The sequence below is a fragment of the Drosophila santomea genome, chromosome 2L, assembly GCF_016746245.2.
Source record: "Drosophila santomea strain STO CAGO 1482 chromosome 2L, Prin_Dsan_1.1, whole genome shotgun sequence".
Lineage (NCBI taxonomy): Eukaryota > Metazoa > Arthropoda > Insecta > Diptera > Drosophilidae > Drosophila > Drosophila santomea.
The window spans coordinates 9,661,739-9,686,822 of record NC_053016.2 but is presented as its reverse complement, the minus strand read 5'-3'; the positions used below and the strand labels follow the sequence as shown (position 1 = coordinate 9,686,822).

Genomic DNA, 25,084 nt, shown 5'->3' with positions numbered 1-25,084 from the left:
CTCCAACTGGCGAGTTATGGCCGCTATTTCCGCTTGGTTTTCACAACTCAACGCCCCGACTTGCTGGCTTTTCCTCTTGCACCTCCAGGTGGTCCGAAGTCCAAGGACTGGGCCAAATCGGTAAGCGCAGCTTCCAGCGGATTTCAATTTTATCGCCGCCAATTTACTGCCTTGCTGTGTTTTGCTGCTGTTTTTGTGTTGAGCTGGCCGCTGGCCCATTCACCATTTTAGCCTTGGCAAAGAAGGCCGTCGCTGTTGCACATTTTTCTCGCCACATTTTCCTTTGTGTTGTCCCCGGTGATTTACCTTTGGGTGATTAGTGTTGTGCTATCGAGCTGTACTTCCACTGATATGGCATCGATCTACAACCTTCGGCCGATACAAATTCCAGTCCCTCTGGGGTCTGAAATATATATATGAAGAGTTCAACGAGCCAAGTTAAATGTCAGCAATTCAGTTGAAATTACCAATGTTTATGCTTAAAATTATAATTATATAAAAAAGGCCTTAAATTAAGATTTATTTCAATTATCAGACCTCAAGCCTATGCCTGAGTAAAAAGTGCATGTGTATGGCTAAACATAGCTCTATGTGAACGACTGTTTTGCAACTATCTGAAATAATAGGTTGCAACTACAGAAGCTATTATATAGAAGAAAAGTTGGTGGTGAAGATGCTAGAAATAGTGACATCTATTGTTCTGCGTGCTTTAAATAAGCTCTTACAGTGGATTCAAAGCTAAATGAACAGACTAATAAGTTGCATCGTTTTAAAATGTATTGTTTAGTAAACAATATGTTAAATTTAAAAAACAAAACAAAAGGTATGTATGCAGTTTTAATATGCCTAACAAAGCTGACTGAACAAGTTTACCTGTGCTTGATTGACTCAAAATCTTAAAAAAATGTTTACAACATTTTGTAGAAGTTGGTAACCAAAAAAATAATACAAAATCACACATTAAAAATGTATTTTTTTTCTAGTATGGAATGCCCAAATTCGCTTATGAACAATTAGGCCCCACTGTGGCTACCAGCCGAGTGCAGAAAATGCATAAATTAAACTGAGTTCAGCTTGAAGTTTGGCCAACTACATACAAGTGCGTATGCACGTGTGTGTGTCGGCACGGGTGTTGGTGTTAGTGTGCGAGCGTGCATGTAGACCATTATCGATACCAAAGGACATTATCGGCATACATGCACCAGCAGACAAAAAGGGGCAAGTTTGGCGGGGGACGAGGGCATTGGCATGGGCATGGGCATGGGCATGCATAAAACATGTTTTGGTCGGTTGGCTGCAAATTGAATCAATAATATCCAATCATGGGTTAACAATGCGAATTGATTTCTAGCAGCCATGCAGGAGAACCACCTCCCTTCCACCTTCCATTTCATACTCGTCACCATCATCGCCTCTGGATTCCAGTCCAGGAGCGGGAGGATCCAGGAAGAGCGACGCTTGCACATATGCAAACATGACAAGATAAGGCCACAACAGCAGCTTTCACTGAGCATTTAGCTTGCCTCCTCTGGCGAAGGAGGACCCATGTAAATATTAATTAAGTTTTGGCTTTTGTTGCATTAGGCTTCGGTTTTTGCAGCAGGCCCCGAGGCATCTAGTTAAAGGGCTCCCAGGTGCCGGCATCTACCATTGTATTAGCTGCAGCATTCGGTGGTTAGTTCGTTAGTTGCCCTTTGTAGTGCGTCGTCTTGGCTTAATCAAGTTAGCCGTACATGCCCTTTGTGTGTACCGGACCATTTAATTAGTTCAAAGAGTCGTGTTTGATTTGACACTAATTCGGTGTATACTATACTATCATTCAATGGACAATATTTGCACAGAGGCGAGTTCATGGCTTCGATGTAAGCTGCTCGCAGTCCATTAATTTTCATTTGATCAGAGATCTCGTTTTCAATTGCAGGCTAAAATCGTAATGGTCCCGAAAATTTATATTTATCTCAGCTGGGAAATTAAATTTTGTACAATTTGTAAAACTTTTCCAAATGGTGTCGCCAACTGCCGCGAAGCGAGCTCAGCCAAACTTTTACCATTTCCATTATAAGTTTTACTTGATGCACCCACCGCAACCCAACCACCAACCACCATTCACCCACCCACCCACAGAAGAAGTAACCTCAATCCCAGCTTATGCGTTTATTTAATTTCGCTCCAGCATTACGCATACGCCCAAGTGTTCACCGAGCTTCTATAATTGCCGCGTAATTGCCGAGAAGAATGTCTGTCAGCTACAACGACAACTTTAAACCCTGAGTGACACTGCACTGAACAAATCGACAAGTGAATGTAAACAAAGTCCTAATATTCTGATGAAAATCAGTTTAGTTTTATAAATCGTCGTGTCACACTATGTCACATATATAGGTTCTATCTAAAATCTTGGTTTGTTATCTTTTATTTTATTTAAACCATTTGTGAGAACTCTGGTTGGTTTTGCAGCGTACAGTGATGAGTTTAAGGTCATTTATAGGTATCTACTAGATACTGCACCCAGGTACATTAAAAATATAACAAATTTTTGTTGTACACGACTTTCACAACGAACAAGAGCTCTTGTTTGTTTTCTTAAATGATTACATGGCTATTTACGTAACTTGAATTAATGGAATTAAATGGAAGCAATGGAAACATACTCGTAGTTTTTCTTCGCTTTTATATTTCCATGTTGACGACTGTCGCATTTGATTGCCGCTTGACGTACGATTAACTCGTGTTGATCGTGTAATTTAAGACATTTGGAGCAACATGACCACCATTCCAAAACAAAGGACGTGGGGAAACGAGCATCCAGTGTCGGTTGTGTGTTATTGTGTTACCAAAATGAATTTAGATGTGGGAGATACAAGTGATGGTTTAGACAAAATCGATGTCCGGCAGCTGTTCCGGTAGCATCTCATCCACACTGTCGACGAAGATCATGACCAGTCCGAGGCTGGGGCGCAGATTCTCCGGCATGTGGCTGTTGTCGCCGGCCAGCACAACCACACACGGTTTCCCGGTGACCAGACCGGGGACCAATCGGGTGACATACTCGCCCATGCGATGCTGGTTCTCGCGGCGATCGTCCAGTGTCTTCAGACCCTCGGGCCAGCGATCCTCGTGGCAGCGGTCCACCATCATATTGAGCATGTGCATCGGACAGCCGCTGGCGCGCAGGACGTCGCGCACCATTAGGTGCATGGGCGTGTCCGGCGTGGAGATTAGACTGCCCCACGTGTGGACAGTGGCCAGTCGCAGTCCATTGCCCCACTGCATCAGCGAATAGCGGTCCAGCTGGTCGCCAATGTTGCGCAGCACGGGATTGGTTGATCGCAGCGCTGCAATATAGTACTGGAACAGCTCCAGCTCACGGCGCTGACTGGAGTTCTCCACCTCCAGGTCCTCTTGCTTCTGCTTCAGATCGAAAACCTCCTTCACCAGTTGCTCCACCCGCTCGCGCAGCTCGAACACACAGTTGTGGCGCGCCATCTCGTCCTTGGGAACCTTTAGCGGGGGGATCTTAGTGATCGTAAAAGTTCAAGTAATTCGCAGAAGGATTACCTTCATTCCGCATCCCTTGCTGCACTCGACAACCACCTTGGGGTTATGCTCGCAGGCGGCCACATGGGTCCGGAACTCCTCGAGGGCCATCATTTGGGCACATCCGCTTTGCGAGAAGGTGCACTTGATCTTCAGCCTGGCGAGCATGTTGCGCATGAGGCGCGAAACGGGCACCAAGTGTGAGGTCATTAGCACGGAGCGGTCCACCGGGCAAATCTGCTTCTGCAGCATCCACTTATCGATGCAGGCGCGACAGAAGGCGTGTTCGCATTCCGCGGATTGGACCGGCTCCTCCAGGACATCTGTGCAAATGGGACAGATTAGCTCCTCGTCAACGTGGCCCACAATGCAGTTTACATCAAAGCCCATGATGGTAGGTTTGATTTCGATACCGAAGTTAATGTCGCTGGTGGTTGAGAGGTTAGGTATTTGGGTATTGAGCCGCTCTCATGCGCTTACCACTGAGTTCGATATGTGCTTATACTTTCCGAAACTCGATTTTTATAATTTTACGATCAAAATGTTACTCTTACGTCGGCGCTGAGTTGTGTCCGAGCTGACATCTGATGAAAAGCTAACTATGCTCGGACTTATGGTATTATACAGTTCACTTTTAAAAACCCACGTTAAAATATGTTTTTGTATACGATTTATCCTTTTGATAAGCCAAGAAGTACTAGGCCTTTCGCTCATCCGTTATGCAAACAGCTTTCATTGCGACTTTCGCCATTTAGGACACTATTTCAATTTCAATTCAAGCGCAACTGAAACCAACCAAACAACCAACAGAACACTGGGAGTCATCCATTCAAGTGGGCCAAAACCGAGTGGGACTGAGAATGGGACTGAGAAAACGTTTTCTTGAGGCACTTGCATATAGTACGGTCGTAAAACCCTTTGCATATTTATAGTCCCAACTGCTGCGGAAGTTATGCAAATTGGAAAACTTATGGTACGACAACCCGGAATAATGGCAAACGTCCAGCCAACCTTCGGCGGCCACGTTTTGGCTCAGTTGAATTTTATTTATAAAGTGAAATTTTAACAAATTAACAGCAAATGCTGGGACATGGGCAAACAAATAAACTTTCCATCTTCAGCACCACAATGGCCGAATTTCGAACAAACACTCGTCAGACGACACACAGGCATGATTGTGACAACATATTGCCATGTCAAAATATTTACACTATATCAACTGCTCTATGCAAACTCGAATGTGTACGAGTACGAGTATATATGTACGTATAGGATGGGCATTGTGTGACTGAAAATTCGGTTTTTAATTTCACTTGGAAGCGTCATTCGCTTGGATATTAAATTTCATGTTTTGCCTAAGAATGACATTTGCTTTTGTGTGCCTTTTTGCATTTGGTTTGTGACAACTTTACTGCATCGAATCCTTTTCGTTGGCTTGCAATTTTAGCTTAGTGCTTCCAAATGCTTATCTCCAAATGCAACTGTCAGTCGGAGCGGAGCTGGCATTTCAGTTTACTTTAAATTCCTGTTTAAGCCTTTCGAGTTTGCCATGATATTCATATTCATTCGTTCATTTCGTTTTTATCTAGAAAACCAGTAATCGAAATGCCTACATCGATGTGTTGAATAACTCACACTTGATCTGTGACTCTCCTTCCCATCCGTTGTGAAATATTCTTTAATAAATCGCATTTGAGGCAAACTTATTGAATCCGTGTGGGGTTCGTTCATCAATTCATTGGCTTTGCGAAGTTCAATGGCAATATTTCACATTTCTGAGCTGATGGAGCGCATTAGAAAATAATCAACAATTTTCATTTGACTTGGCTTCGATAAAAGCCATCCAGCAGAGAGATAATCAAGCAAACACAAAACGAAGCACTCAAGCAGGAAAATTTAATAAGTTGTACGTTAGCATATACACAGCTCGCCACAAAAATGTTTTTCCAACTGATCTGACCGCATTTATGAACATCAACACTGATGATTCTAAGGTTATAGTAGGCAAACACATCAACTATTTGGGTAAGAGCTAATAATTTATTATGTGTCATATATATTATCACAATTTTAAAAATTTTCCTTTAAGAAATGAGTTTAAATTTCAGTGTTTTTATCTGCTTTATTTGTTAATAAAAATAGGTCAATTAAAGCTTGCTATTTTTAAATGCAAAAAGACAAAGTTCGCTTTTCTGAGTGTTTTCATGTACGATGCCCAACTAATAAGGTTAGCAACGTGTAAACAGTCATTACGTGAGTGGCTCTGTGTTGGTAAGTAACGAGCCACAAATGCTTGCCACACAATGTTTATTTGCATTTATATTTGCTGTTCTTGCGCCGTTGTCATTTCATTGCAACAGCAGTACGTGCCCCATTGTGCTCAAGTCCTCAGCATCCTGATGCCACATTTCCTCAACTCTGAAGATAATCATTAATGACGAACATTCTGTTACCAAGCTCGTCGCTTCGTCTTAAGCTCTAAAATTGTTGATTGGCAGTGAATATATGCTCTAAACATATTTACCTTATTCTTCAAGTAGAATTTCTTGTGTAGTATAATATGTGTATATGAATTGTAAGAGAGTAAATCAATTATACTAATCCGTTTAGTTAGGGTGTTAAAAAAGGGTTAAGCTACAGAGCGGCTTTAAAATATTAGTCACTAAAGACTTTTGATAATTTCGATTTACGTTTCCCGTTGTCTTGCACCGACATTGCGATCCATTTCCATTTTCAGAGCAACAAGCAAATTGCCATCCGTGTTTCGACCGCCGCAAGATACAAAAAATTACCATGAATTACCGTAATTCAGCTCGTGGTGCCCCAAGCCATGTCCATTACATGGAAATGGGACATGTCACAGGACATCGTCGCCGGCAGGACAGCCCAAGTGCGTTGCTCCGATCTCCTGGTCCACTCCGATGGTCAAGCGGTCACGTTCGCATCGTATGACCGGAACGTGCAATTTTTCCTGCTGGGCGAATGAGGATTTGGCGGGTAGGGGAAACGCAATAAGCACAAGTTTTATGCAATAAAATTAGCCCACACTCAGCACGCGCAGGACACGCAGGATGCTTCAGTGGCTGATAAGATAATTTTATTTGGATGTTATTGCACAAAGTCATGTGAGGAGCGGAAATGAGTGGAACTAAAGTAAAGCGACTATGTGCACCGGAATTCAGGCTGAGACGGGTTAGAAACATGGCTTGGCAAATTAATAACTTAGTTTGACAATGCTTGGTCGACAACAGAGGGAAATAACTAACATTCGCCTGTTTTAAAATTGAAAGTAAAAACTATAGTTGTGCAAAAATCAGAATAAAATTCAAAATACGATCTTTATTTTCCCTCGCAGTCTTAGCCAATTCCTATGGCCATCAAAATGGTCCCTGCCCCAAAGGAATTAGGGCGCAAATTAGGCAAAATGCCGAAAACGTCGTGGACTTGGCTCTGACTTTATTGCTCGCTCATGCGGTACTAAGTCGCTTGTACAAGCCTGCCAATGGCAATGGCCTTTTCACTGTGGAAGAACTTTTTAAGGCCCAACTTTAAAACATTATATTTACAATTAAAAGCATGTTATGAAGCCAGAAAAAGAAATTCGTTTGTACCTAAAGCAGTCTCTGAAGGCTTGTATGATGGATTTAGGGCATAAGAACCGCCTTGGGCATTTAATCTTTAATATAAATATTTAAGTACTAACTTTGAAAAATATGTATGCACTATTTTAAAAATTATTTTCTATTCTATTGATAGAAATCAATGAATATATATAGATGTAATAATATTATCCTGTAAATTAATATAAATATAAAATTTAAATAAAAAAGAGCATCTATGCCACGCCTCGAGCACCGCAATCATAAAGCTTCAAAATGTTTGCGGCGAACGTTTTGCTGGAATTTAACAACTGACCGCACACACAAAAATATTTTTTTGCCACACCCGAGGCGACAACAAAAATGCGGAACGATGGAGCCGGTGGAGCACCAACCACAACAACATGGGGCATTACCAAGGGAGGGCGAGGCTGAAAGTGGGTGGGGGTGGGGGTGGGGGAAAGGCCTCGAGTGCCGCAAGAGCACTTAATACTAATTAGCTTTGCGCCTACGCCGTGACCTACGACCTGGGCGCAGGAACGGCGTTTCCGGAAACGGAAACGAGTCTGGGGAGTAGATAGAGGGCATTGGCAATCTGTGGCGCGCTTAAGTGGCCGCCACACGCAGGAACACGACAATATTTGGGGGCTTTTGGGGGCTGAGGTGGGTTAGCAGCTTGAGGGCGTCATTTTTATGAGCTAATTAAGTTATTAGACCTGATGAAAAACTCATTTCGTCGCAGGTCCATATCTAATTTGCATTAATTACGAGCTGGCGACATCAAAATGCAAGCAATGGGTACCAAATTATTGGGGCTATTTTCAGTTTAGGGCACAAATCAAAGCCATTAAAAGTCGGAAAACATTTTTACTTGAAAACTAACCATATAATTGGCTGGCAATTTGCGTTCAGTGGCAAGTGCAGAAATAAATAATGACAATTGCGACGAGCAACTTTCTGACCGGATTCCTACTGCGGACTTTGCGTGCCACACTTGCAACAATTCGAGTCGCTGTTGCCCGCACTGCGAAGCTCAAATTTGCACATAGTTTATCATTTTCTTAACAACTTCGCTGCATTCAGCCAATTGAAATGAGAGTACACAACTTTTTAATGGCCAACGGCTCGAGGAACTTGGCCAACACACTTTCCAGCTGGCCAGGCCGAAAACTTTTCAAGTTATTGGCGAATGGCTAAGCGCTTTCTGGGGGCGAACTATCCTGGAATGTCTGCGACATTATTTCGCAGACCTTTCCAGTCAAGGTCACTGCAATCTGACTTCCGAATTAATCGGAAAAGTTTTTGGCTCACAGAAAAACTTCAAGCCCAATAAGCAGCTGGATATAAATATCAAGTGGTCAAAGTCTTAAAAGTTTCATGAAACATGAAATTAGCAAAAAACATTCTATGAAATTAAGTGCAATCATGTTTCTTTAAGTGCAATCCTGTTGCTTAAAGCCTTTATTTATATTTCAGCTACCACATTTTAATTGTGCATGAAATCATTATTTTCCAAACCAGAGCCAAAATCCATTTAATGGACTTCTAAGCCTCAATGGCCTGCTCTATTAAAATACAACCACTCCAAATCAAGCTTGATTTTTCCATGCCAAAACTGAAGCCAAAAAAACCGAAATCCAACCAAATTAAGTGCTCCCCGGGGTCCAATCAGCTGGAGCTCGCCAACTGTTGGACATTTTGATGTATAGTCGTCAAAATTGCGGCCCGTCCCCCAAAAGCACAGCAAGTCATCACAATAAATGCCAATTTATTTTCGCTCTTTTCTGTTTGCCTTTTTTTACAAAAAGAGCAAAAAGGACTTGGCTTTGGCAGGCAAATCGAACAATGATTAATCATTGCTTCGGAGGACATAATTATTTCGTCAGGCCAAACGATTGAGTTTGAACGGTGGCTGCTAATAAAATCGTTGACAGGAATGAAACTCGGCCGCGGCTATAGGCAATAATGATTATGTAATGAATATGTTGGTCTCGCAAAGTTTTGGCGGGCAAAACTTTTGTGCGGAGGAGGCGAGCAAAAGTGTTACCTTATTGGACGCTGGTGTCGCCGTCGTGATAAATTATGTTAATAACGTTGAGTAGGCAACTTGGCTGAAAGTTGAAAGAGCTGCGAAAGTTTCCTCGCTCATCCTTCGTCAGGAATCAGGCCACGTTCCACTGGCGCACTTATTATTATGCTGCTGCCCCGTTCGACCGTTTTCGACCATAATATTGTGTGCATATCATATTGAGTGGGTCGCCCTAAGTAGTTGGCCACATTTCCTCCCCCATAATTCCCCGTCCCATCTTGTAACACCGCCCGGTTACTTTATTAATTCACTTAGCAAAGTGTAATCCTATCACGTCAATAAGATTATGGTTTCCAGAATCTTTAATATTTTTCCTTCTGCTTGCAGCAGACACATGCGGCACTTGTTGTTGCTGTTTATGGAAATCAGAACCCTCGACTTGGCTTTGGCTTTTTCGCAGTTGCCAGTTGGCGCCATGCATAACAATGACTTACTTCTTACTTCTTGCCGGGGAGTCGAAGAAGTCCTTCTGCTCGACAAAGTCCTTCTTATCGACGAACCTCAAGTTCGCCGGGCGCTTTTAATATGTGGCAACGTTTATTCTTATTTAAATAGATTGTGTTGTGGGCGCCTTTGTTGACACTTTGGATCTCTGTGCTTGCTTTTATGATTATTAAAATGTTGCACATGTTTGCCATTCTCGATAGTTGCTGGACGTCTGTCAACATTGCGAACATTGAAAGATCTGCAAATATGTTCGAAAAAATGTCCCAATAAAGTTAAGAATAATATAATTAGGTAGTACTGGAATAACCCATAAAAAGTAAAATCTTTCCAATTTGCACAATGATATATGAGCAAAAAATTATTAAATACCATACAAGCAAAGCTAAAACAATGCAGACATTTGACAATTTGAAGCAATATGTTGGCTTATGGCAAACATGCACTTATTGTGATGGGGAAAACATAATCGCTCCGGATCTGCCCAGATTTTGTCGAACAAATTGTTGGCAATCCGCTGGCTTCTCAAGACGTACTCCCTATTGGAGAATCGTTAAGAAAACAATGCCAGTACATGCAGGAGAAACCAAAAGCAATTACGCAGTCTTGTTGACCAGAAACGTTGACTAGAAAAACACAAAAGCAGCCAAGGACGAGATAGGATACGGAAGGAGTTGGCTGTGGGTGTACAGAGAGCAAAAACATGTACATGTCCGGTGCAATAAACATTCATTACGAATGGGCCAAAGTGCCACAAACAGAGAAGGATACGGACACCAAGTCCGAGTCCTGAAGGAGTGGGTGTGGGTGTGGGTGGTTTCCAAAGACCTTAGTTCTTATGGCCCAGCTGCCATTCGAAAGCAGACGGTCGGGAAATCAAAGCAGGACACCCACACACAAAGGACATGTTGCAGAGAAATACGTTACGCCGGAATTGAACAATAAAATAAATGATATTTGCCCAAGTAGCTGGGCTCCGCTTTTAAATTCAATAAAATTTTATGAAAATGCTGCGATTAAGTTGTATATGCGTGTCCTGGCACATATGTGTTAAAGGATCAGGGCATAAAAAGGGTCAAGGCATGTCGGAATGAGATTGACTTTTATGACAACGGACCGTGATCGAAGCGAAAACTATATAATCAGCAACCGGAATGCAACAGCTGCTGCAACAATCCGAGAAAAACGGCAGCAATTTTTCCGCTTCACCCTTCGCTTTAGCAACGCCACTCGAAAAACTCAGCCAATGGAGCCAAGCGTGCTGGAAAAATGGCTGCTCATTTAAATTCGCACAAAACAAAAAACGTGAAAGTGAAAAGCAATAAATTTGGATCATAAATTTCACTTGTTTATAATTGGCAGCTCGGTTCGCTCGCGCATTCCATTTTAATTTGCCATTTGAACAAAATATTGATTACATTGCGTTCTGCAAACGAGTTTAATGAAAATTCTGTGAACAGCAAAGCAATATGTTTTTCATCTTCATTTTTATTTCACGGTCATAATAATATTTGACATGAAAGCGCAGTAAGTGCATATTTGCATATGTTGTATGCTTCACCTTTATTTTCTTATTTATACTTCTCAAGCTCAATGCTAGATATATATTTAAGTGCAACTGCGCCAATATTAATTTTCAGAATTTCATTGCTGTTGCTATTGTGCATGCTCAACGGTGAGGTTTCTTTATACGGAATTTTAATTAAAAATATTTTTATTTATTGTATTTATTTGTGTTTCTTCGCCTCGCTTCGAATCGTAAGTCCGCCTTTTTCAACTTTTTTAGCCGCAGCGAAACGCGTGTGACAAATGCGTGGCCATAACTTTCTGGGCTGGCAGCCATGGCGTATGTGTGACATTTATTACAGCATTTTAAAGGTGCTGCCTTCGGGCATCGCTAATAAATTAGCTCGCATTTGGAGAGCTGCGCAAATTGGCGGTACGCATGTGGAGGGGATTCGAATGATGTCAAATAAATCATATATTTCAAATTAAAAGTCGTATACCTTTGGGCATTTATCAAATCTACCACAACGCAAGGCAGTGGCAATTAAATTAAATTATCGTCCGTAATTGTTAGAAAAATAAAGAAGTGTCTTTTAATGGCGCTGGATTATTGCCGCTTATTTATTATTTAATTGGTTTTTTATTATTTAGTTATACTATTTTTTGACCTGCCCACTGGGTGCCTTAAAGTCGTTAACATTTAAGCATATGCAATTAGAATGGCCACCTGCCGTAAACATTACTCACACACACACACACCGACAAACGAGTCCTTACGCCAGAGTTTCATCAGTTTCCGGCGGAGTGCGAGTGCAAATGAAGCTCGTGCGGCTCACTTAAAATGCCTCACAGCGTAAATTACGCGTATAAAATGAACATTAGATTCATATTTTTATACATCAGCCTGGCTGCGTGTATGTGTGTGTGAGGGAGGTGCACACCCATACACATGCTGTCGGTGCAAAAGAGGGCATAAATAAAAGGCAGAGACTCCTCGCACAAACACACATCCTTCCCGTGAATGCCAGCAGCAGAGTCGCAAAAAGGTTTTCTACCAAATAACCTGCAGCTATTTGAAGCACAAACAACCTCACACTCACACACCCGCAAAGCAGCTCACACATACACACACACACACCCACACAGATGCCTACAAGCTTATTTCCATTACAAATGAGCTTATTATGCGCTCAAGTCACAAAGTCATTGCGACTTAAAAGGATTTGCATGTGATTAGCAGTACGAAATGTAAACAAAACTCGAGTGCCAAAAGACAAAAACAACATGGGAGGGAATCGTACGAATGAGTGAGATCACAAGGAACGACAGTTTCATACTCATTGTTTTGGAACTGACACAAAATGATCTCAGTATATAAAAAGTATGAACATCCCGTTGATGCTTACGCGTAAGATAAATTAAAGCAATCTTTAAATATTTATTATATATTAACAATTTGCAATGCAATTAGATATATTTAAGCTACAATTTATTTTGCTTAAATATATATTAAAGAACGTTTTGGAAATATTCTCTTTCAGATTTTTAAATTGTTTTTTCTAGCATATGTTTGTACTTAACGGTCGTAATAGGTTATACTTCCTTGAAATACAGGATGTTCGGGGCAAAAGCCAAGACGATTTGTAAGCACTTGGCAAGTACATGTTACACGTGTGTCTGTGTCTGTGATGAAACGCACGCATACATGCGCATGTATGGAGTACGTGTGAAATTGCCGGAAGCTGAAAAGCGCGCCGCATAAAAACAATGAACACATCATAATCATAATTTTTGTGGCCTAATTTCAGGGGCCAGTGAATTAGGGACCAAATGCGCTGGGCGTCTTCATTTCTCGATGCATTAAATGGCCAGCAGAGAGCGCTCTAGCCTTGGCCCCTTCTTTTCTTTTCTATTTTTTTTTTTGTGGAAAATTCTATCCATTTCGATGACAGCGAATGGAAAAAGAAGGAAATTCGGAGCTGGGAGCAAGGTCTTTGCGCCTCGATTACCTTGCATAATGGGCGACGTCTTCTTTTGCATAAGCGCCGAGAATTTGCACAAGAGACGATGGCAAATAGAAAAGCACTTATTCGCCATTTCGGAGGGGGTCGTGAGATGTGGCGGTTGGGGCGGTTGGGGCTGTCAAGGCTGTGTAATTGAAGCCGACTTGAAAGTGTTGCCCAGGCTTAGTGACGATAGAAAAAGTGGGAAGACGCTGGCCCTGCAGATGAAAATATCGATTATCTGGCGACAGGAAAGGCTTCGCTTCGCCTGAATAAAATATGCACTTCTTTTTCGGAAGCATGTTTCTCTCCCTCATGTTTTCAATCACATTTTGAAGCAGCACAAATACTTAGGTATTATCTATACATAATATACCTGGCAACCAGCATGTTTGCCCACCGAATTATAATGACGTCAAATGGAAGCAATGACTTGCAACCGCCCCCAAACCCCAAAAGTGGGGAAAAGCCGGCAAGTCAGGAGTGAAAGACCAAGGAAATTATGCCAGGCGGACCATGAATGGGAGGATAGAACGACTCGAGCCAAGTCCATTGAAATGGAAGATGGCAGGCACAAACGACCAGACTCTAAGTTTAGCTAAAAGCCAGATAAATAAATAAGCACAGCAATGTATGTATAGAAAAAAGAGATTTGGGAAATTGTTGTGCTTTTGAATAAATAAGACGCAGAGCAAATAAAGGTGAATGGCAAACAGAGAGCAGACAACAATGAGCCATGATGCCGCCCAAGTACGCATAAGTGGGCTGCTGCTGCAGGATTCCAAGGTGCTCCACTCGACTCCACTGCCGAGTACTTGGCCAAGTTTAAGCTGCACACACAAACGACACTTGTTTGCTTTAAAACTGGCTAAAAAAAAAAAGAGTGAGCTAACCCATTGGGTGGAGAAAGGTGGAAGATACTGGGATTCAGGAGCTGGCAGCAGCAGCTCGTCAGCCAAATTAAGGATGTACAGCACGTGTGCTTAGCCCGCTGGCTATTAAGCGACACTCCGGAACGGGAGAGGGGGAGTAAACTGTGCATAAAACTCAATCAAGTCGAGACAACAAGCAGCACACATCAATGGCCTTTACATACTTGTCCGCCCTGCACTCGCAAAAAAGTTCTACTCACTCTACCCAATTGAAAAAATTCCAAAAATCTATTAAAAGTATGTCGTTACACACAGAATTTTGTAATAGATTTACTGAAATCCAGACTCAATTTTATGACTATTTCACGCAAGTTATAAAACTATTTAGGAATTTATGTTATATGTAATACCTACTGATAATATTATAATTATCATAATTATTGTTAAGTATGTTTCAAATTATATATTAAAATTGTTATATAGAAAGTAGTGTTGGAATATGTATAAGGGGGTTGGTTAAATATTTCTGTTGCAGCACATAAAACATTTCTGTGTTTTCCAATACGACAAGTGTAATTTTGCCGAAGTGTTCCTGCCATTGTCCCTGCAGGCATGTCAGGCTCTAATGCAAACTGTGACACGCTCCCAAGCCCCCAGCTGCACACGGCAGCTCCTGGAGAAGATCCTGGTGTGGGAACCAACGGGCATGACACTGGCACAAACCAGAATCCAATGTTTTGGCAACAAGGCACCAGAAAAAGGCCAAGCAACTCCCCCATATTTCTGGCCTTTTGCTGCTCAGGGCCTTTGTGAGTTACCCGGAGAAAGTCAAATAACTTAGGCAAATCCGGAAAGGCCAAAAGAGTTTTCTCACAGCTTCGCTGTCAGAATGTGGCCCCCAGCTAGTGATTCCCCGACGTAGATGAGCTCAAGACTGCCATAAGGACATCTGCGATTTAAGGAAAGTCCTACCTGAAGTTCTTATTTGATAAGTTTTAATTGTTACTGTAGTAATAGAGGCAACCGTGAACCACAACCTATGCGCCAAGCCATTTAAATCTAACATTAACACCTATATATTTGCTATGGATCTGTTCCAATCAAAAACTGTTTCGTTTGACATTACATTGAGTTTAATCGATCTATCTTTAAACCTGTCGAGGTTTTCTCCACTTAGTTGTACAAGTCTTTTATGTTATGAAGGCTACTCTTTTCTTACTATCAAAATTTAGTTCTGAATTTTTATTTACTTAGAGTGTAGAACAGCTATACAAAAAATACTGAAGTTCTTAAGTTCTGAAGGTCTTGTTCAGTCCATCGATGACCATGAAATTTCTGGAGAGGGCTGCTTCCTGGACGAAGACAATGCAGTTAATCGGAGGAGGAAGAGTCAGGACTCGGGATATCCAATACCAGACAGAGGGACATGTGAGCCCTCTTTTGTTGGCTGAAATTGAAAATCCTTTGTTCACCGACTAAGCGCTTTTTAATTAGATTTCAAGCATGCCTGCGAGTCCTGTGAATCGGACACAAGGATCTCCCGGCAGATGCATTGCTCATGCTCATGCCTATCGTTCAGTTTTTAACCATGTTAAAGTTTTAGGGTGTTTTGCAACAACTGCTGCTTGGTGCAAACAAAAAATCAACAATTGTAAATCATTTCAACAAATGTCGACCACGTGATTTCCGGCGGCACGTGCTCCAGCTTCAAGACGCCCCTGCTTCCGGTTCCGCCAACAGCTGCCGAAGCAGAAATTATTGGCAAAGCGTTTAAGCGCAATAAATATGTTTGATTGCTGGCAAGTTGCCCAAAAAGATGTATATCTAAAGATAAATATATACGTGAAGCTGAGCGGGAATCGCAGATTCCTGGCATCCCTTTTCTCCCACTCAGTGCAAATTTGTAATTCATTTAAACGCGCAACTAAACCGCTTCAAGCTGTTTGCTCTGCACTTTTTAATAGTCGCGGATTGTACACCATACTGAGTTCACTGTAACAAAAAATGTTAAAAATCAATTCAATGGGTATTCAATAAAATTGGGTTCGTTTATGTTTTAAGTAGTAACTATATGCTCCAAATTATTAATTATGTATATGTAAATATTATTATTATATGTATGTTCTCAGAGTTCGGCACTTTCGAATGATATATTCCTTTAATTTCAACCCCATATATTTTACAGAAATTTATATTCAGTTTAAATTAAAGTTAGTTGAGATAAGTTTTTTTTTGCAGTGCAGTTTCAGGAAGCTGCACAGACGAAACTCCGCTGAATTATCCAGCCAGCCAAAGGGGCCACGAACATTGCTCGACTAAATCAAACGAAAGCGCAGCTAAAACGCTTTTGTGCAATTCGATTATTTACGTTTATTCTTTTTAAATGATATTTCCAGTCTGGCCAGTGGGTTCGGTGGCACAAGGAGCAAGAAACCAATTATTTGCCGACGGAGCGGAGTAGCAGTTAGCAGTTAGCAGTTGGCCAGCCGGAGGGCAAGCAATTTGTAAGGAAATGAAGCGCAAGCAGGGGAACCGGAAAATGTGCTGCAGTTGAAAGGCGAAAGGGTAAACAAAAGATCAAATTAATAGCCGCACAGCATCGATATCGAAACCGGGATGGCATGGATGGAGGGGGGCAAATACAGCTGTGTGTGTTGCAACATCTTGCAGTGGGCAAACATTGAAACAGGTGCTATGGCTTAGAGTTCCAAGTTCCAGTGAATCTAGACAGTATAAAAAACCGGAGGTGACACCTCGAAAGCATCACAACCACTTCCGGCCTTCCACAAGCAACAGTTCGTCTGCAAGCCACAATATGTCAGCTAAATATACCCTGATCTTTGCCCTGGCGGCCCTCTGCTGCCTGGTGGTCTCCACCGAAGCGGCGGCCCAGCGCAGCCGAGTCCTCAGCTCTCGCCGTGGCTCCGAGCTGGTCGAGAAGACCTCGGACAACCAGGAGGAGCTCGAGCTGGCCGCCCAGGAGCAAGAGCTGCAGCGCCAGGAGCAGGAGGAGCAGAATGACAAGCTGGAGGGACGCAGTGATGACGTTGCCGCGGGCACCGATAACAAACAGGACAAGGAGACCGCCACCAACAAGAAGGACACCATCGTGAAGCCCAACAAGGACGATGCCCGTGCCCGCCGCATCGTTCGTGCCGGTCGTCGTCGTGGTGGACGCCGAGGTGGTCGTCGTGGTGGCCGCCGATCCGGGCGCCGTGGAGGACGACGAGGTGGACGTAGGCGCGGTGGACGACGTGGTCGTGCCGGTGCTCGCCGTCGCACCTCCATCAAGAGGCGTTCCGGCAAGGGCAACAAGGCCTAAGAAATTCCCCTAACAGATATAAGACTAACCCGCCTGCTACACCGATTCGATACACACACAAATAAATTATGATTTTAACTCAAAAACGCTATATTGATTTCTTTTTTATTCATATATTGCTGTATTTCAGCTTAATTATTTTCCAAGCCTACATCCTAGACCGATCCCTTTTATTTCTCTATCGCAATGCACCTAAGTGCCAAAACTATTAACCCATAACTTTCTGCCATGAGGATACTGTCATCCTATAGTTTGTCAGTATACCATGATACCATTCATAAATCATGGAGTTGTGAAAGTCTATTTTCATGAAGCATAGTTCATTAAAAAATGTGAATTTATTAAGTTTTAATCACAAGTTTGAAGCTTAATCTATTCCATCAGCACTTAATGGAATCTCGATTACAGAAAAATCATTGTTAAAGACCCACTACAAGTGATACTTCCTACTTTCAACAGCCTCTGGTAAAAAAAAGCGCAGGGCAGTGTCGGCCTGTTTCGCATTCTTTGCGATGTCCTTTCGTCCTTCTCATTCCATCGTCCTTTGGACCTATGCCTTCCCTGCAGCGACGTGACATGTGACAAGAAGTTGCCGCGATGTTGCTGCAACAGCTGCTGTCGCCTGGCGGCTGAAATCCTTGGCCCTTCCTGCTCGTGCGAGCACCCGAAAAATGATGAATGTGCCAATGTTGCTGGGCTGTTGCCACATCCTCTTGGTCTTGGTCCTGGCCGTGCCTTCATACACTCTGCCAAACTTCCTTGGCTTCCTTCCTTTGGTGCAACATGAGCAGCCCGTACCCGCGGTGGCACTTGGTGGTGGTGTTAGCTCCAGCTGGAACACCGCCAGTCCATCAAGACAGAAGACAGAAGTTTGTGCAAGTGTAGAAGAGCCCTACAGACGAATGTCTAAAACGAGCTAGTCGGGCGGCTCAAATTAAACCACAAATAGTTTGAGGCCTGCAGGAAATTAAACTCATATGAATGGAGTACATCGGCCACTGCCATGCTGCACATTTCGATGGTACTGAGGTTCATCATCATCCAGGATTCGGAATTCGGGGAACACAGATAATGAGCCATGCATGTTACGGCAGTGGCCTTTGGTTATCGTTTAATTAAGGCAGCCCGATGCGAAATGTGCATTGTGAAATGTTTGGAAGTTTGTAATTTCCTTTGCAGCTGCAACATGTGTCCCTATTCATTGGAATTCACTAAGCGACACCGAGATGTAGACAAAAAGTTTGGCCTTTGTCTGAGTTGATTCAGCCAACAATAGGCGGCCATTGTTTGGCTTTTAGCAGCAACAAAAGCCAAAGAGCCAAACAATTTAGATGGGACAATAAGCCAACGGAAATTAAATTGGCTGCTCTAGTTTACATAGTAGTTCTCGCCTATCATCTCGTAAAAGAACGCAAGGAAAGCTGTTTTGAAACGAATTTAAATTAAACATTCAAAGGAATACGAGTATATATGTATATGTACAAACGGAGAAAATCGGAATGAAAGCATAATTATCATTATATGCCCATACACCAGTCTTATCTATAATACGCCTGTCTTTGATAAGCTTAGAAATAGGAAAATTAAATTAAATTGTACTTTGCGTTAGGAAAATACAATGCAGAAGCTTTAATTTTCATTAGAACTATTAGTTTAAACCTTGAGAACTTTTACTTCAACTCAAAACAATTTATTGATGCTAAAACTTAAAAAATACACGAAACAACAGATTGAATCTTGGGATTTCTTGTTCAATGCAATCCAAACGGCCCAAAAAGAAACTGAGAATATTGTACAATAAATTTAATATTCCACAATGGTTCCCAGCTCGATTGCCTTCCTTGAATGGGACTTAATACAAATCCGCTGAACAAGATGAAAACAAAAATCTGTTATTCAGATTGACTTGGCACACAAAGGCGACCTCAGCCAAATAGCGTGTACATACGTATATATGATTTCAGTTTTTCTTTGCTTTATTAAATACTTTTTCAGGCCCACTGTTACTTTTGGTGGGCGACAACAAGAATAACGAGTACATTTTCGCAGTGGGACCAGAAAAATGGAAAATCACTTGCCGATTTTCAATTGAGCGGCGGAAATGTAACGGAAATAAATTTACATAAATACAATATGGTGCGTGCTTCTCGGCGCCATTTTATTTGCACAACATATATGTACGAGAGTCTACACATGTGTGCGTGAATGGAAATGCACACACATACACACGAAACATATTTGCACCGAAGTGCGTATTGATTTGCGGCATATGCATGTGAAATGTTTTCCTCGTTCCGATACAAAAAATGTGAATTTAAATGGCTGCTCCATCTTCGTGTGCCCACTTTGTTTAATGCCGGCAAATATTTTCAGCACTTCGTGACCAAATTTCGGAGCGCACTATCTCGAGTGTAAATAGTGCACACACCTGCCTTAACTGCCATTCGAATGGCCTCAGGTACATTCCTAGCTTTTCGTTTTTATTTTAACGTATTTTACCCATTTTTGGCGGCATGCACCTGGCATTATTTGCATAAGATAAAAGATGAAAAACAGACCTAAGTTAAGGCGCCCGTCCTTCAAGTGCTTACCAGCCAAAAAGCGTCGTCCTAAATGTCTTTTCCATAGGAGCCAAGCAAATCCCAGAGTTCTCCAAAAAGAAATGGCGGCGATGGCGAACCTGATAAAGACAACACATATTGAAGGGGTCTTTGGAAGAAGGACGAAGGAAGAAGGTCCTGGGCCTGGAATGGGGCCTCTGTCGCCATTTTGTAGCATTTGCAACTTATATGCATATGTGGTCGAGGAGCAGTCGACTCTTGCCCGGAGAACAAGAAAACGAGCAAAACTCCAGACCGCCAACGTGCTCTGAAATTACATTTTCCCTACACGAATATTTCCCACTACCAACTGCACGAAAATGCACCAGATTTTTTCGCTGTTCCCACATTCTACACCTACCCTCTTCATTCAGAAATCGACGTTCGTCTGCACAGTGGTTGGAAAACAATTGGAAACATTCTGAGTTTTCCGGAACTCTCTGAGCTTTCCAATTTAAAAAAAAAATATTTCATTCGGTATAAACACATTATTGATATTATAGTAATAATTTCTCATTATGCAGTCAAAAAGAAATAAAAAACGCACAACAAATCTCTACTTCTACATGTTGAAAATATGGTTTAAAATATGGTTCGTAAGTGGTAAGTATTTAATAAAGAGTTCCTAATGCCATCCTATCTCATTTAAAAATATTAAAATAAATAATATATGGCATATTTTAAAACTAAACATAATGATCCATAAAATGAACTTATACTTAGCATTACTTAGTACTGATAAGTATAAAATACGAATTCGAAAGAATACAGTTTGCTCTGAGATCACAATGTGCCGTCTTAGTTTGACTGGCATGGAAATCGGTGTTACCACTCGTAAGTTTGCCGTATTTTACAAATGCATTTGACATAAATTTTAAAAGGCTTAAGTGCCGAAGTCTCCGTCCTTGGCGGGCCGTGGTTCCCTTGATAAAAAGGGTAAAGCAGGCCTTTAAATCCCAGTTGGGTGAAGACATAAAATAGAGCAATTACGGCAAAGATCATAAATTATGCAAAGCCCGGCAACAAGTGCGCGATAAGTCCGGAAACCGAGCCTGCGGAGTGAAATATGTGTGAATGCGGAGGGAAGTTTGTCTGACAATCATCACTCACTCGCAGGCACTCACCACTCATCGCGAATTGAAATCCCTCCAAAAGTGTCCTCCGCACACTACATATAGAGTGTGTATATATATATTGAATGGGGAAAAACAGGGAAAAGCAAGCCAAAGACACTCTAAGAACTGAGTGCACGTCGTTTATCAACTGGCGGTGGAAAATGCATTCCGGCGCTGCAAGTTGCCAGCTGTATTCACACTCACATTCACATTCAGTTTCAGATTGCGATTCACACTCGGATTCAGGCACCTCCGCCAGTTGACAGTGGCAGTGACATGCAAATCGGGTTTATCCTTCTGCCCAGGCATTAAGTGTGTGCGATTTTCTTTCAACGAGACAATTTAACAGAAAAACTCATGCTCGACAGCTTGCCAATGCCACTGCGAGTGTGTGGGTGCAATAGGGCGCCATTGCAATTGCAGTTATGAATAAATACAGATAGGAGTTTGAGCCGCCGCCTAAGTGCCACCCCCTGTTTTCTACCCGTTTTTTAGCCTTTTCTAGGCCTTCAAAACCACCCACTCCGCCCACTCCGCCCACTTCGCCCACACATTGGCGTGTGGTGAGGCGTGTTATCGTCGGATTTGCATGCTTGCACAAGCCATAAATGTCAATTGGCATGGCAGGCGGGATTTCGAGGAGCCAAGTGGCTGCGAAAGCACATAAGTGCCGAGGAAATGGAAAGCGCCCCAGCTGGTGTCATAATTACAGATGACTATCAACCTAATAAAGCGATAAGAAAATCCACTTAAAGGAGTAAATAAAAAAAAGTGCTTCAATTACTCTGGGACTTTTCTTCCAGATGTGAAAAGGCAGTGCAGTGAGGAGAGTACAGTAGTAGAAATTAGACATATTGAAGTGAAACAACATCTTAGTGTGCTTCACAAACTATTTGTTTAATTCCTGCATCTGCAACCCAAGTTGTACTGTAAACTCGAATACGATTATCCACTTAATAGAGATAAAACGCAAGATACAAACTGTTTGACATATCACCTTCAGCTTTAACTCAGAATTAACCCCAGTATTTCGTTTCCCAAACCATCAGATGTAAGTTTGTATTTATCACACAAACTGTGCTGTTTGAAAGTAAAGCCCAGAAAGTATGGGACTCGCCCCTTCCAGAAACGCCAGCAGAATGAACTGATTTAAATGCTAAAGTGAACGATTATCATTTCGATTTTGTATAAATAGCACATGAATTATTCATTGGCACTTACTTATGCGCCATCAAAGTGACTTAGGGGCTGCCGGAGCTGCTTATATTCACCACCCTGCCCAGCCAACTGCCGCCCTTGAGATGACAATATGATGATGCCGGGGCTTATTGAACCCAAGTCGGGGAATACAATATTTGTCGCCCACATTAACACCAGCCGTCGTTTAGATATCATAGTTTGATAAAGTCAACTTTTCGAATTAAAGTAATTTCCTGTTGTTGCTGAACTTGTACCCACACCGCACACACGTACATGTATATATAGTATAGAGGAGCTGGCGAGGATTGGGAAAAGTTGTCACAATTGTTATTCCAACAGATGTAGCATTGCGTCAGAGGGAGACAGATAACACACAAATTACTGTCGATTTCATTTTACGCCTTGAGCAGGAAAACTTTACTCAACCACCGAATCCTCCGCAGAATAGGAGCCGGAATACTCCATCGCGATGGAGTTGCGTCTGCGGCATCCTTGTCCTGAAATTCGATAAGGCGACAGACACGACAGCGCTAAAACCTGGAAGCAATTTGTGCATAAACGTTCAGGACGATAAAATTCGCAGTTTTGTTTATTTTTCTGACAGATTCCAAGGAGCAAGGAGTTGTCGAGGATGTTGCCGTCGGCAATGAAAAGCTTTGAAATCCTGTTCTCGGTTTGTTCAAGGATGTTTCTACCGGTGAGCTGGAATTAGTTTTTGATTTGTTCCCGTCTCGGTTTCGGCTTGGAATACTAAAAAGGCGGCATCGATTTTAAACCCATGCTGACTGAATATTGCAAAGAAAAAAAGTAAGTCTTTAGAAAAATCAAAAAAAAATTGACTAGTTTGTTTTTCATATGATAATTTGTGAGTAAGTAAGATGTATATTACTTAGTTTGACAGACATTTCGATGTTATTTAGTCACATTTGCGATATAATCACACCGAAACAATCATTAGCCAACGACTACACCCCCGATCGGCTGACATAGTGCCCAATCGCATAATGGTAAATCAATAGGGAGAAACAAAAACATTCAATCAAATATTGGGCTTTTTATCCACGTGCCGGCAGCGTGAATTAAATTCGAATCGAGGCCCACAAAGTGGGTGGGAAATGGTTATGCTGAATGGCAAACACACCACAATGCCTGGCTAAAACGTCAATCACACTGGCAATCAAAGTGGCAACAGAGAGGGGCAGAAAAATTGCAACAAATCCGGAAGCTATTCGCATGTCAGCTGGAAATTATAATTGATGCGATACTAATACGATACCCATTTTACAGCCGCAACACATTCGCAACTGATGACGATTGATGCGATGCAGTCGCGGAAGAAGGCTTGGGAACTACACGATGATGGAAATGATGGGAATGATGGGGATCCCGGGAACTGGGGAACTGGGAAGGGGGAACTGGAACTGCCACCCATAAGAATCGGACTGATGGCGTATGTCATTAATGTCGCCAATGATGTTGCTGACAAACACACTCATGCCACACCCACAGCAGCAAACATTGGCTACAAATGGGAAATGGTTGGGAACGCAATTGTCATCCGAGAGTAGGGTCCTTCGCATGGCCATGGCTTTTTGCCGCCTGCTCCTGCTCCTGCTCCTGCTCCTGGTGCTGCTGGTTCCTGGGTCCACTCTGCGGGTCCTGGTAATTAGATGAGTGTGCCATAAATCATTTTCTAAATCATTTGTTGCTGCTCCCTCGCAGTTGCAACTGCTGCTGATGGCCCTGATAGTCGTCTGTCCGGCTGCTGACTTTTTCCATGCGATTCCTTTCCGTTGGACAGTCTGAAATAGACAGAAACAATCACAAACAGCCAGTTGAGCAATTACACTAAAGCAAAACCAAAACACATAGTGAACAAGAGGGTCTTGCACAAACTGAATAACTCTTAAATATGCGGCTTAATATTGTACTTATCTTAACCAGGATTTGATAAATGCAGTTCAAAAGTATAAATTAGTTTCAATATTATGCTTCAAAATCGGTTTACTTATTGTTTAAATATTGACGAGTTCAACATTGGTTTTAAAGCTGAAATAATTAGATGCCCAAGGTCAACTTTTTCCGCCTTTTCCATTTCGAAGTCCATGGAACTAAACTGCCACCACAGATATCAATCGCAGCAGTTGATCAGGCCATTGTCCTTCCCTTAAACGCTTTCAATTGTTGGCCATAAACGGTGGGCTTCTTGGCCAAGCCGCAGCGGCCTACGACCAACATGTTACTCATTATGCAAGTCACAGTCACAGGAACCGGGGGAATACATGGTACAATATGCGGCTGAAGGACTTTTCAGGGGATGGGCGCATTGGTGGAAACACAAGACGACCACCAGGGGGGCACAGTGTGTACAAGCTAAAACGCATATTACTCGTACTATGAGCCACGCCCACCGGCAACTAACAAGGCAAACAAGCCGGCCAACAGGGAGGACCCACAAACAAACAAACAGGCCAAGGGGGAAAGGGGAAGCCTGGGGATAACACAAGGATAACGCGAAGGGGGTCGAAATGGCAATAGCTGCTAATTGTGTAGAACAACGAAGAAAATTGCAGGGAAAACAAATGGTACGATCCATGGGAATGTCAAGGGGAGAGCGAGCTGGGCGTGGCCGGGCGAAAGTTTAACTATAAAATACTGCGACACATCCAGCAGATACAGATACCAACTATGTACTAACTCCTAAGCCAGCTGACCAGCAAGGAATAAAGGAGTCAACAGTGTCGACAGTGGCGCACTTACTTATAAGCGGAAAAGGGGTTCGTCATAAATAACTCAG

The 25,084-nt window shown here is 42.4% G+C and overlaps 3 protein-coding genes across 11 annotated transcripts; 2 read left to right on the top strand and 1 right to left on the bottom strand.

Moving 5' to 3' along the window:
• Positions 1 to 2,654: 2,654 nt before the first annotated feature.
• Positions 2,655 to 4,147, bottom strand: LOC120458900 (E3 ubiquitin-protein ligase NRDP1). Its single transcript, XM_039646743.1, has 3 exons — positions 4,018 to 4,147; positions 3,559 to 3,964; positions 2,655 to 3,501 (listed from the first exon to the last, which is right to left on the bottom strand). The coding sequence occupies exons 2-3, from the start codon at positions 3,925 to 3,927 to the stop codon at positions 2,872 to 2,874; spliced, it is 999 nt and encodes a 332-aa protein (XP_039502677.1). The 5' UTR covers positions 3,928 to 3,964; positions 4,018 to 4,147; the 3' UTR covers positions 2,655 to 2,871.
• A 989-nt stretch (positions 4,148 to 5,136) lies between these two features.
• LOC120446527 (protein nemuri) lies at positions 5,137 to 17,408 on the top strand. Of its 9 annotated transcripts, none has more exons than XR_005615869.1 (3): positions 5,602 to 5,764; positions 6,275 to 6,534; positions 6,590 to 6,804. XR_005615869.1 is itself a non-coding variant. In XM_039627552.1 (2 exons), exon 2 carries the CDS (start codon positions 16,866 to 16,868, stop codon positions 17,370 to 17,372), a length of 507 nt encoding a protein of 168 aa, XP_039483486.1. In that variant the 5' UTR covers positions 5,602 to 5,764; positions 16,447 to 16,865; the 3' UTR covers positions 17,373 to 17,408. The 9 variants fall into 9 exon arrangements, 3 of the variants coding, with proteins under 3 accessions (XP_039483486.1, XP_039483477.1, XP_039483493.1); XR_005615868.1 differs by having other exon boundaries at positions 6,579 to 6,804; XR_005615867.1 differs by lacking the exon at positions 5,602 to 5,764 and adding an exon at positions 5,137 to 5,562 and having other exon boundaries at positions 6,275 to 6,804.
• Positions 17,409 to 23,366: 5,958 nt separating this feature from the next.
• On the top strand, positions 23,367 to 24,188 carry LOC120446565. The gene is made up of 3 exons (XM_039627588.1): positions 23,367 to 23,737; positions 23,797 to 23,949; positions 24,010 to 24,188. Exons 1-3 carry the CDS (start codon positions 23,595 to 23,597, stop codon positions 24,023 to 24,025), a joined length of 312 nt encoding a protein of 103 aa, XP_039483522.1. The 5' UTR covers positions 23,367 to 23,594; the 3' UTR covers positions 24,026 to 24,188.
• The last annotated feature ends 896 nt before the right edge of the window (positions 24,189 to 25,084 follow it).

What these genes read in the sequence shown, in the direction of transcription:
- LOC120458900 (XM_039646743.1), bottom strand. Translation starts at nt 3,927, where the DNA reads ATGGGCTTTGATGTAAACTGCATTGTGGGCCACGTTGACGAGGAGCTA. An exon ending in GCAAGGGATGCGGAATGAAG is followed by an intron (nt 3,502 to 3,558) that starts GTAATCCTTCTG and finishes CCCCCGCTAAAG; the next exon opens with GTTCCCAAGGACGAGATGGC.
- LOC120446527 (XM_039627552.1), top strand. Translation starts at nt 16,866, where the DNA reads ATGTCAGCTAAATATACCCTGATCTTTGCCCTGGCGGCCCTCTGCTGC.
- LOC120446565 (XM_039627588.1), top strand. Translation starts at nt 23,595, where the DNA reads ATGACGATTGATGCGATGCAGTCGCGGAAGAAGGCTTGGGAACTACAC. An exon ending in ATAAGAATCGGACTGATGGC is followed by an intron (nt 23,738 to 23,796) that starts GTATGTCATTAA and finishes CCACACCCACAG; the next exon opens with CAGCAAACATTGGCTACAAA.